This window comes from Aquarana catesbeiana, linkage group LG02 (assembly GCF_042186555.1).
Source record: "Aquarana catesbeiana isolate 2022-GZ linkage group LG02, ASM4218655v1, whole genome shotgun sequence".
In the NCBI taxonomy this organism is placed as follows: Eukaryota; Metazoa; Chordata; class Amphibia; order Anura; family Ranidae; genus Aquarana; species Aquarana catesbeiana.
The window spans coordinates 322,439,603-322,452,109 of record NC_133325.1 but is presented as its reverse complement, the minus strand read 5'-3'; the positions used below and the strand labels follow the sequence as shown (position 1 = coordinate 322,452,109).

At 42.8% G+C, this 12,507-nt stretch overlaps 1 protein-coding gene and 1 long non-coding RNA gene across 2 annotated transcripts; one reads left to right on the top strand and one right to left on the bottom strand.

The window, feature by feature from the left end:
* Positions 1-1,194: 1,194 nt before the first annotated feature.
* On the top strand, positions 1,195-4,352 carry LOC141129899 (uncharacterized). Its single transcript, XR_012241899.1, has 3 exons — positions 1,195-1,416; positions 2,553-2,710; positions 2,846-4,352. It is a non-coding gene; the product is annotated as an uncharacterized lncRNA (long non-coding RNA).
* LOC141129898 (uncharacterized) lies at positions 1,754-5,669 on the bottom strand. Its single transcript, XM_073617936.1, has 3 exons — positions 5,121-5,669; positions 4,583-4,684; positions 1,754-2,507 (listed from the first exon to the last, which is right to left on the bottom strand). The coding sequence occupies exons 1-3, from the start codon at positions 5,336-5,338 to the stop codon at positions 2,189-2,191; spliced, it is 639 nt and encodes a 212-aa protein (XP_073474037.1). The 5' UTR covers positions 5,339-5,669; the 3' UTR covers positions 1,754-2,188.
* Between the last annotated feature and the right edge of the window lie 6,838 nt (positions 5,670-12,507).

Genomic DNA, 12,507 nt, shown 5'->3' with positions numbered 1-12,507 from the left:
GTGCAAGCCCCTTTGGTAAAACAATTTAAAGATCTTTTATTTCAGTCAAACAGTTTGCACAGAGATGGACGGACCCTCTGTGAGGTTTATCCACTACCATGATGACACTGTTTTGTCAGGTAGTGCCCAGGACAGGAAGTGAGAACAATTCCAACAGGGACATAGACATCAATTAAAATGCCTGCTCTAGCCCTTCCCTGCTCAGCTATATAGTTTTATTACAGCATGTGTCTGCTAGGTGCTAGGTTCTAACAACCCCATTTTAGTCAAAATGTTAAAGTTGAACTCCAGGCACAAACGCTTTAGTTTAAATATAGTCCCTAATAGCTACAAATATATATAAATCAATTGTGTGTGAATCACATGCTTATGAAAACCCAGTTATTACCTTGTAAACGTAGAAATGACATCATTACCATGCTGTATATAGCCTGTACAGAGAGCAGAGCTGTGGGAACGGTCCAGCAGGCTCCACTGCCTGCAGAAAACAAAAGGAGAGGGCTGACACAAGACCAGTCCCCCTGCACAAAGAGAAAGTGCAACAGTGACCAGTCTTTATTACAGGAAGCTCCTGTACATAGGCGATGATTCCTCCTGGATTACTGTAGAGATGTGGAAGAAATGCACAAAGCACATCAAGATTCAAGCAGGAATACACATGCTCCCTGTATTTACACAATACTTGATTTTCCTGGAGTTCAGCTTTAATAAGCTTTTGCAGCGTGAAGAAAGGTTGTGACAATCTTACATTGTGGCTATACAGGGCATTACATAGGTTAGGACATTTGCACATTTTTACAAAGATGGCTTTAGTTTAAAGTTTACTAACTGACTGCTGTTTACCCTATAAACATCAATATGGCATCATTGAGTGCCGGTTCACACTTGTGCAAGTTTATAACGAATGCGTTGCGTTAAACAAAAACTAGATTTGCATGTCATCCAAAAAGTAATTGTTTTCAATTACGGTCGTTTACATATATGCGTTGCGATTCCTCTCCGAATGCGATGCGATAAAAAAAAGGTTCTTGTGCGAGTTTACAGTGTTGCGTTGCGAATTTAGTCTCCATAGACATCAATGTAAATCGTTCTGGAAGCGCATTGTTGGTTCAGATATGTGCGAATTCTTCTTCTCCAGCTCCTCCTTTCAACAGTTCAGTTCAACTCAGTTCTGCCCCCTCACTTCCTGTTTCCTGTCTCATGTCCATCTGTAAGCAGTCAAGATGGCCCCCAGGCATCGGAACACCATTGATAATGAGGAGCTCATCAGACTTGTCCGTGACAGGCCTTATATATGGGACAGCCGGATTGAAGAATACTAAAACAATGCCCAGAAGAGCACAGGCTGGGATGAAATTTGTAAAAGTCTGTATGCAGACTGGGGTGACTTCACACCTCAGGTTCGCAAACATAAACGTAAGTATATTTCTATTTATTCATCCCACTGACCACCAATGTAAGGGCATGCATCCCACTGAACACCAATCCCACTGACCACCATGTTGTGGAATGATATTGCATGCTCTGTATATTGACACAGAAAGTGCAAAAAATAGATGGACACCCTGTCGAACAATAAAACTTTATTACATATACAGAAAAAAGTACAGATAGTAGACGATGCAGCATTGACAGGGAAAAATTTATTGGTCTTTATTGAATGGCATCAAGCTGCCATGATACCTGACCAGCAAGGCCTCATAAAGAAGTCAGTAAATTTCTCACGGATGCTGGCCCCTCTGTAATTGCCCCTTGTATGTGTCCAATCTGCGCCTTCCATCTCATCCATTAAAGAGTCCTCGAAAAGGTATCCATCTCTTTCGCAGACAAAATTGTGGAGTACACAGGCAGCTTTTACGGCAATTATGGCGTTTTTCATGTTTAAAGTTATTGGCGTGTGAAGAAAACGCCATTTGTTTGTCAGGATTACGAAAGTACACTCCACAACTCTTCGTGCTCTTGTTAGCCGATAATTAAAGACCCTTTTCTCCACAGACAGTGACCGGTTAGCATATGGCCTGAGCATTTTTTCTGAAACAGCGAAAGCCTCATCACTGACAAATATTAAAGGGAGAGAGGGTTCTGATGTTCCAGGGAGTGGTCGTTCGTTTGGGAGGTCTAGTGCGTTCTCCCGAATCATTCTTCCAAAACTTGAGTGGGAAAAAATGCTGGAGTCAGAACTGCTCCCTTAGGAAACAATGTCGATGTAGGTGAACGAGTAGTTTGCATCAGCCATTGCCAGAAGAACGAAAGAAAAATATTTTTTATAATTAAAAAATTTTGTCCCACTACCGACTGGCCTCACAATTCTGATGTGCTTCCCGTCTATGGCACCCACACAGTTAGGGAAGTTGCAGCGCTCCCAAAACAACTCAGCTTTGGTGTTCCATTCCTCTTTGTTTGGTTTTCTCATGACCACATCTCTTAGGACAATTGTGCTCACCGTAGATTTTCCCAATTTGAACTCGTAGTGTAAGCTGGCAAATGAATTTCCAGTTGCTAGGTACCTGAAAAAAAAAAAAAAAAAAAAACTAATTTATTTTATATTACAGAAGGACTCATACGCACTAGGTGGAGGAGCCTCAAGGACACACTTCAGAGACACCAGAGACTGCAGCGTGAATCAAGGAGTGGGTCTGGTGCCCCCCAAAGCGTCCCTATGCCTTTGCCAAATATGGATTTTTTTGAAGCCAGTACTAGAATTGAGGAAGTAAGTTATGATACATGAATCGGTCACTCTACCATCTCTAATTAACCAGTCCTAACCCTAACCTTTACTTCTCCCCCTATCAGCTATACTTTTTATTTCATAACAGAGTTCCAATTTAAATTTTTTGTATTGCAGCACGGAAGCAAGTTGGGAGAAGGAGGAGGCGCATGCTCCTAGTGTTGACAATGATGAAGGAGTATCATTTGCTTGCACAAATCAGGAGGATTCTATGGAGCTCCAGGGTGAGCTGATCGAGGTACACAAGTCCTCTGCTCAGGAGCGGGATAATGAGGATACGGATGTTTCGACACCGTCCAGCAGAAGGCAAAGGCAAGCATCTGCTTCCCGCAGGAAGAAAAGCAGCAGGGCAGCAGAACAGGTTGAAGACCAGGACCAGACCAATAAATTACTAAAAACATAGTGTCAGGTATCACTGAACAAATTGATGCCCTCACACTATGTTTGCCATTAGTCTGGTGCCGCTTCTCAAAGAGGTCTTGCCAGACCATTACTTTAATATGAGGATTGCAGTGCAACATTGCAACCATTCATTCACTGTGCCACGCCATGTTTCTGTGCCAATGCACGACATTCCTAGTCCTCAAATATTTACTCCCATTTCTTCTGCCTCAAACACTGAACCAAACCCTTATCCCTTTAGTTTTGCAGAACCCTCTAGCATTTATGAGACCCCCAGATCACGAATTCCATATCCTATTCCTTCACCTGTTGCCTCAGTAATTTCACCCCCAAGTAGAACCACGGATATCGGCAGACAAATGGATATGAGACCACTTGACTCAACATCTTACCATGTCCCGACACAAAACAGACCAGTACAGCTCTACGAGCAAATACCATCCGTGGCAAATCAATTTCCACCTGTAACAAGACCAATGGAACAGCAGAAACCGACAATTCCAAGTCATTATCCATATCACAATTGATCGCTTGAAGTAGCCTCAAACATGCCTACACCCTATCGACAATATGGGTCCCCAAGTGTACTACCAGATAACGAGATATCCCACCTGTGTTATTGAGGAAATATCCCTCAACACAAGGTGAAGCCTTGCAGCTAACACCACTAAGCTCTTCAACAGCAACACTACAACGGCATGATTTAACCAAGCCTGATGAACATTGTTCACCAAGTTTTTTGAATTTGTAGATGACTACCTGCTAATGCCGCTACCAATTTCATGTTTAAAATTGATACTCTCTTTGTTAGCGTTATGTTTTAGTTATATTATTTTTTATAATTTTGAATAGTGTATTCCAAAATGCTATCATATTTTGAATGGCTCAGGGAAATAGAGATGTAGAGAAAAAAGATTAGGGGGAAAGTGGAGATGAAGATCAGTCAGAGGAATTAAGAGAGTCAGAGGAATTAAGAGAGTCAGAGGGAGTTAGAGAGTCAGAGGGAGTTAGAGAGTCAGAGGGAGTTAGAGAGTCAGAGGGAGTTAGAGAGTCAGGGGAAGTTATAGAGTCAGAGGAGGTCAGAGAGTCGGAGGGAGTTAGAGAGTCAGGGGAAGTTAGAGAGTCAGAGGAAGTAAGAGAGTCAGAGGAAGTAAGAGAGTCAGAGGAAGTAAGAGAGTCAGGGGAAGTAAGAGAGTCAGGGGAAGTTAGAGAGCTAGAGAGTCAGAGGAGGTAGGAGAGTCAGAGGGAGCTGGATTGTTTCCAAAATATTTCATGCCAAGTATGTAATCCAAAAAATTTACGTATTACGTTTTTTAAAATAAAAAAAATAAGTACTTTTTTTGGAACACAATTTTGTTGTCATATCTGTCTGCATGCTTTGCATTCCTTACTATAGCTTACTATGGCGCATAGCATAAAATTTCACACACAAAGTATATCTATAAAATTTACCTTAATGTAACAAGCAACCTTTCGGCTGGCTCCACACTATTCCGAAAGGTGGTGTTCTGATACTCCAAACGTGTACCAAGCAGCCGAAGCAATTCATCGAAACTAAGGAATAAAACCAGAAATTCAATGTAACTGACAGGCTAAAGCCCATACATAAAATCAAATAAAATGGTAATAGGAAAGAGTTCTAGTAAAAGGAGAAAAGCGATCAAAAGTAGGATGGTGGTCTTTAAGACTGGTGGTCAGTGGGATTGATGGTCAGTGGGATTGGTGGTCAGAGGCATTGGTGGTCAGAGGCATTGGTGGTCAGAGGCATTGGTGGACAGTGGGGTTGGTGGTCAGTGGCATTGGTGGTCAGTGGGGTTGGTGGTCAGTTGGATTGGTGGTCAGTGGGATTGGTGGTCAGTGGCGTTGGTGGTGAGTGGGATGCATGCCCTTACATTGGTGGTCAGTGGGATTAGTGGTCAGTAGGATGCATGTCAGTGATAGATAGTAAGAAGGAGGGAGGAGGAGAAGGAAGAAGGGTACAGGTACTAACCTATTTACTGACATTTGGGAATAGTTGAAGAACTTCTCCTCATGCTGAAGGAGATCATTGTAGAGGATCTTGAACTGGCGTCTCTCTTCCCTATTTTGAATAATTGGATGGACCCAATATCTTCTTGTACTCATCAGTCTCTTCCTCATCCTCCTCCTCCTCTTCCTCCTGGCTTTGTCCATCAGGACTGCAGCAGTAGCAGTAACAACTGCTGCCATGATCCGTTAACGGCATTTGATGAAACATAATGATCAAAAATCAAAATCCTCACTGACTACTCACAAACAAACCACTCTTCTCAACGACAATACTCTCCCACAAAAGGAAAACAAGGAAGAGCACAGGTAGTTAACACCCATTTTTTTCTTGCCTTTTCGATTGGCCTGAGCACAAATCGCATCTGTGCCTAATTTACATTAAAAGCGCATACAATTCGCATTAAATTCGCAATGCAATCGCGCTGGTAGTAATCAAACACACAATGAAAAAATTTGCATCAAAATTGCATCGCACAAGTGTGAACCAGCACTTAAACTCACTAAAATATGCAGTTTTCTGTTGCACTGTAGTTACTACAAAGGTCCACTGGGTGGCACTGCAGAACTAAATTACTATTACCAGAATCCAGAAAAATAGTAAAGAGACAGCAGAAAAAGACCAAGCGGTCCTTTTTGTTTTTTATTTGATTTGTTGACTGATTCACCACCATCTCCATTCCAAGTATCAGCTACTCTTAAAATAATATTTTCTAGGGTTAGTATTGTACTTTCCTCCTGCCAGTTTGAGGCCAATCTGTGTTCTGAACATTATTCACATCTGTTTTTTTGCTGCTGCTAAGATCTGACTTTGTATTCGAGGGTGGCTACATTCCTTGTCCATGGCCCCACTGTATGTAGGAATGTTACCGCACTTTTCTTCCTCACTTCAAAGTTTAGCTACTGGCTATGAACTATGGGATTTGTAGTGTGCTTAGAGCAGTGACAGCAACTAATGAACTGCTCATACCAAATGGAAGTGATGTGGAAAAGGAGAGGTTCGGGAGCGAAGGTAGGTTATTACAAAGAGGCACAAAAACAAATAAACAGGTTAGTGAAAAATACATTAAAGTACCATTAAAGCGTTCGTTAACATGAAAATAAAAAAATAAAGATCCTGTTCATTTAAAGTGATTTAAATTTTATGTTGTACAGCACAGTAATTGTGCTGTGTAATTTGGCCCCTTCTATCACCTGAAATACCTGGCTGATCCTGCCTGGTTCTGCCCTCCCCTTTGTAAACTGACTACAGTATATCATGGCTGCTGAGCTCTGACACCGTGGTCAGTTTACGTGCCTCCGTAGCTCTCCTCCGTCATCTCCCCCCTCCCTACCCTTCCTGTCAGCTTTGTGTACGTGCCCACCCCCTCCTGCTGCTCAACTTGGGGTTACATTTACATTATCCTCTTAGTTGATTCATGTAATGTCCTCCTGTGACTGTGCTTTATAAAAAAATGCAGCTTTATACCGGTTTACAGAGCTCAGATCGGCTCTCACATGACCTGCTGGCTCTCTCCTCTCTCGCATGACAGCTGGAGCGGGCGGGGGCCGCCTCTCTCCTCCCCTCCTGACTGACGTCAGCGGGGGATCCTCGGCCCCACCCGCTGCAGCTGTCAGGCTGAGGTGAGAGGAGAGACGGTGGGTCACGTGAGCACCGATCTGCACATTAAGTAGTGGAAGTGTATGGATTATTTTTGGAGAATAAGGATTCTGTTTAGTCTCACGGTAAATGTATTTTAGGAAATTTAAGAAAAATTTTGAGCCAATGCATGGAGTTAGGAAATGATTATACTGTACTTGATTTACAAATTTTGAAGACATCAAAAGAAACAATATAATATATTAAGCCATGGCAGAATATCCTTTTTATTTGAGGTTTTCCTCTCTTTTTGCCCACATACCATCAAGCAATTTTACAAAAATCAGTTCATCAATATTTCCCCACGTCTTATAAAAAAGAAGGATTTAAATTCAATCCTTTGTTTTCATGTAGACCATAACAATCCCAAAAGCAGCAAACTTTTTTTTGTCTACAAATAGTTACATCTAATAGAGTACACTTGTTTTAGAGTTGGCTTTAAAGCACCACTGAACATAGGATGGAAGCTGCAGTATGTAGGAGGACCTTTAGTGTTCATCCAGGTCCTATTCAAGGGAATTCCCAGGCCAAAACTCACACTTTACACTCATTGTCTAGTTAATATGAAGAGTCCCCATTTCCCTTTTAAAGCAACACTGTGACTTTAGCAAGCTATTAAAGTAAGCCATACCTGTAAGAACAGTGTAAAATCTTTCCTACTTTCATAAACTGCACTCCAATTTCTAGAATTCTTCTGCCAAAGAATACTGGGGAACCAACCTTTCTGGGAGTATCTACAGTGGATATAAAAAGTCTACACACCCCTGTTAAAATGTCAGGTTTCTGTGGTGTAAAAAAATGAGACAAAGATAAATCATTTCAGAACTTTTTCCACCTTTAATATTACCTATAAACTGTACAACTCAATTGAAAAACAAACTGAAATCTTTTAGGGTGGGGCGGAAGTAAAAATAAAATAATGTGGTTGCATAAGTGTGCACACCCTCTTATAACTAGGGATGTAGCTGTAGCTGTTAAATAGGAGTCAGTACACACCTGCCATCATTTAACCTCCCTGCCGGTATGATTATTTCGGATTTTAGGTGCTGAAAGTGGTACAATTATTTTGCATGGAAATTTGGGGTTTTATATTGTAGGCCTGTAATTCTTAGCAATAACACACTTAAATCTGTCCAAACAAGAGTCTAGTAGATATCCTGGGTATGATGAAGTTTGAAACACAAAAACATAAATTATAATATAATAAATAAATATAAATAATTAAAAAAAATAATAATATAATAATAATAAAATAAATTTCCCCACGATTCACTATCGCTCAATTCTGCAAGTGTTCTAATTTACTTTCTAGCTGGTCTAAAGCCACTTTTGACATAAAGGGACACTTTTTGGTTGCTATGGACAATCTCCAGTTTCCAGGCAGAAAGAACAGTATATATCATATAAAACTGCATGCAGGGCATGGGCCAAAGCATCTGTAATCTGTAAGATTACAGTACTGTATGTGTTATGGTTTGTACATTTTTTTGTAAATTTTTTTGAATTTGCCGCCAGGCTCCGCCCCCATGCGCCGCGACGCTCGCAGGGAACGGAGCCTGGCATGGAGAGGCTTCTGAGGAGACAGAGCCCGCAGACACAGCAGGGGACATCGCAGGATCCTGGGGACAGGGTAAGTAAGGCCGCACCAGGATCCTGCAATGTAACCCCGAGTGTGGCTCGGGGTTACCGCTAATGGGACTGAAATTTAACCCCGAGCCACACTCGGGAATACCATCAGGGAGGTTAAAGTGTCTCGGATTAACCCCAAATAAAGTTCAGCTGTTCTAGTAGGTCTTTCCTGACATTTTCTTAGTCGCATCCTACAGCAAAAGCCATGGTCTGCAGAGATCTTCCAAAGATCTTCCAAAGCATTAGAGGGATCTCATTTTTAAAAGGTATCAGTCAGGAGAAGGGTACAAAATAATTTCCAACTTCCAAGGCATTAGATATACCATGTAACACCGTGAAAACAGTCATCAAATGTAGAAAATATGGCACAAGAACTGGACGTCCCTCCAAAATCGAAGAAAAAGACAAGAAGGAAACTGGTCAGGGAGGCTGCCAAGAGGTCTACAGCAATATTAAAGGAGTTGCAAAAATATCTGGCAAGTACTGGCTGTGTGGTAAATGTGACAACAATCTCCAGTATTGTGCATATGTCTGATGAAACCAAGGTTGAATTTTTTGGCCATAATTCCAAAAGATGTTTGGCACAAAAAGAAACACTACACATCACCAAAAGAACACCATACCCACAGTGAAGCATGGTGGAGGCAGCATCATGCTTTAGGGCTGTTTTTATTGAGCTGGAACAGGGGCCTTAGTCAAGATGGGAGGGAATTATGAACAGTTCCAAATACCAGTCAATATTGGCACAAAACCTTCAGGCTTCTGCTAGAAACCTGAGCATAAAGAGGAACTTCACCTTTCAGCATGACAACGACCCAAAGCATACATCCAAACCAACAAAAGAAATGGCTCCACCAAAAGAAGATTAAAGTTTTGGAATGGCCCAGCCAGAGCCCAGACCTGAATCCGATTGAAAGTCTGTGAGAGGGGCAAATATTGCCAAGTCAGGATGTGCCATGCTGATAGACGCATACCCAAAAAGACTGAGTGCTGTAATAAAATCAAAAGGTGCTTCAACAAAAGTATTAGTTTAACCACTTCCCGCCCACGGACGTCATATGACGGCCTGGGCTTTGGGCGGGTATATCTGAATGATGCCTGTAGTTACAGACATCATTCAGATATTGCCGGTTTCAGCCGGCGAATCTCTACACCATAGGAACGATCATAGCGACCGTTCCGCCGCTTGATCGTTCCTATGGGAGGCGAGAGGGGACGTCCCCCCCCTCCCGCCGCCCTCCGGTGCTTGCTCTGACTCACCGTTACGATCGGTGAGGCGGAGAGCGGATCCGCCGGCGCCGGATGTAGATCATAGAGATTTCCAGCGGACCAGATGGTCGCCGGAGTCTCTATGATCGTCGGAGGCCGGGCGCGATGTTATGACGTCATGCCCGGCCTCTCCATTCAAAAAAACGGCGCTGCTTCGACTGGGAAGCGGTGATCATTTTTTTTTTTTTTTTTTTCAGGCTTCCCAGCCTAGTGGTGAGATATGGGGTCTTATTGACCCCATATCTCACTATTAAGAGGACCTGTCATGTTATATTCCTATTACAGGGGATGTTTACATTCCTTGTAATAGGAATAAAAGTGATCAAAAATTTTTTTTTTCAAAAAAGTATCAAAATAAAAAAAACAAAATATAATTATCAATAAAAAAAAAAAAAAAATTTAAAGCGCCGCTGTCCCCGTGTGCTCGCACGCAGAAGCGAACGCATACTTAAGTCCCGCCCGCATATGAAAACGGTGTTCAAACCATACATGTGAGGTATCGCCGCGAACGTTGGAGCGAGAGCAATCATTTTGTCACTAGACCTCCTTTTTTTTTTTTTTTTAAAACACAAAACTGTTTTTTTCCCCCAAAAAACGCGTTCGAAAAATTCCTGCGCAAATACCGTGTGAGATAAAAAGTTGTAACAACCGCCATTGTATTCTCCAGGGTTTTTGCTAAAAAAAATATATAATGTTTGGGGGTTCTATGTAATTTTCTAGCAAAAAAATTATGATTTTTACAGGAGGAGAGAAATGTCAGAATTGGCCTGGTAAGGAAGTGGTTAAGGGTGTGCACACTTATGCAACCATATTTTCGTTTTTTTTATTTTTACTTCCCTCCACCTAAAGATTTCAGTTTGTTGTTCAACTGAGTTGTACAGTTTGTAGGTCACATTAAAGGTGGAAAAAGTTCTGAAATGCGTTATCTTGGTCTCATTTTTTTAAAATCACAGAAACCTGACATTTAACAGGGGTGTGTAGACTTTTTTTATCCACTGTATCTATCCATGTGGTCCTCCTCAGCACTCACTTTTTCCTTCCTATGAGCTCCATATCACTGGAGTTTCTTATAATGGATACAGGTCCACAAGAGAAACAAATGAGAGCAGTAGTGGACTGCCTATGGAGGTATCTTTTCCCCTGCGGAATTTGGCAAAGTATCTCTAAGGACTGAAGTGGAGTTTGGTGGTGTGGTAGAAGTAATACATCTACCACACCATAGGGCAGGGGTAGGCAGCCTTAAAGTGATACCAAAGTCTCTTTTTTTTCTTCTTTAAAAATAATCAACATGTTATATTAACTGGCTCTATGAAATGGTTTTGCACAGAGCAGCCTGGATCCTTGGGTGCCTCTTCGGGCCCCTGCCCTCCTGTCGGGTGACCCCAGAGCAAGCTTTTTGCTCTGGGGGGACCTGAGTCGAGTTACAGCTATCTGTGTCCATTCAGACACATAGTCATGGTTTGGCCCCGCCCCCTCTCTCTCCTGATTGGCTAACTGACTTTGAGTGACAGCAGTGGGAGCCAATGGCGCCGCTGCTGTGTCACAGCCAATCAGAAGGGAGTGTCCCAGATATCTGAGACACTTGTGCACATCGTTGGATAGAGATGGAGCTCAGGTAAGTATTAGGGGGGCTGTTACACACGGAAAGTTTTTTATCTTAATGCGTAGAATGCATTAAGATAAAAAACCTTCTGCCTTTACAATCACTTTAAAGAGGTGGAGATCTACCTGAACATGGAAGAAATCAAAGCTCACCAGGCACAGTGTCGCCACCTCGCACCTGATTTACACCTCTAATTGCATTATTACCGCGTCGCAATCACGTGCACCACCTGTCAAATACAGTCAGATCGCTTTTCAGAGGAACAGCAGTGCCTGCAGCACTTGTGAAAATGCATTTAGTTGCATTCCGCAGCGGCGCCCTTAGAGCTCATTCACAGGTAAAGTTGGGGAGTGGTAAAACCCTGTGGTTGAGTCGCGGTTGTACTGTCCCCCATCCCTACCCTCTTTAGATGCTGAGGCAGCAGCCAAAAGGTGTACACATGCCGCAGCAAGAATTAAACCCTGTTGCTTTTGGTGGGTGCTACCGCCTGCCAATCGTGACCCATTTAAGTAAATGGGGCCACTCTGCAAGCTGCCCGCAATGAATGCTGCTTTGGGGTCCAAGGGGTTAAAGCAGGTGGTGAGAAAGCAAGGCACTGCTGCCTGCTTTAACCCCTTGTTTGCTGTATTGCACAAGGTCATAGGGCACTTGCGGAGTGGCCTCATTCACTTGAATGGGTCATGCTTGGCTGGTGCTACACCCACCAACCATGAGAGGACGTATAACTCCTGCCGCGGCATGTGTACACCCCTGGCCACTGCAACTAAAGTGGGTGTAAGGTCGGGGCGGTAAAAATATGTCGTAACTATATGGTTTTACCACCTTCCAAACTACAATTGTAAATGAACCCTTCCTGTTCTGAGCCCCCTATAAGGCAGCTTTCACACCGATGTGCTGCAGTTTACCTGCACCGTGGGTGCAGCACAGTGCATCTGTGACTTTCCTGGGTTAGCTGCGCTTTGCCATAGACTTCTATTATATTATGCAGGTTCGGTGCACTTTCTGAAAGCACACTATAACTCTTGCATTCAGAAAGTGCACCAAACTCCCAGGATATGGCTAAGCACAGTCTATGGCTAAGCACATAGTCCCTCTGCATTGCACACTTTGATGCTCTGGAATGGTGGGTCAGCAAACCCTGACCGTGATCTACCAGTCACCTGGCCAAGCTCCTGACCCCTGCCATAGATTTATGGAATAATACACTGTCCC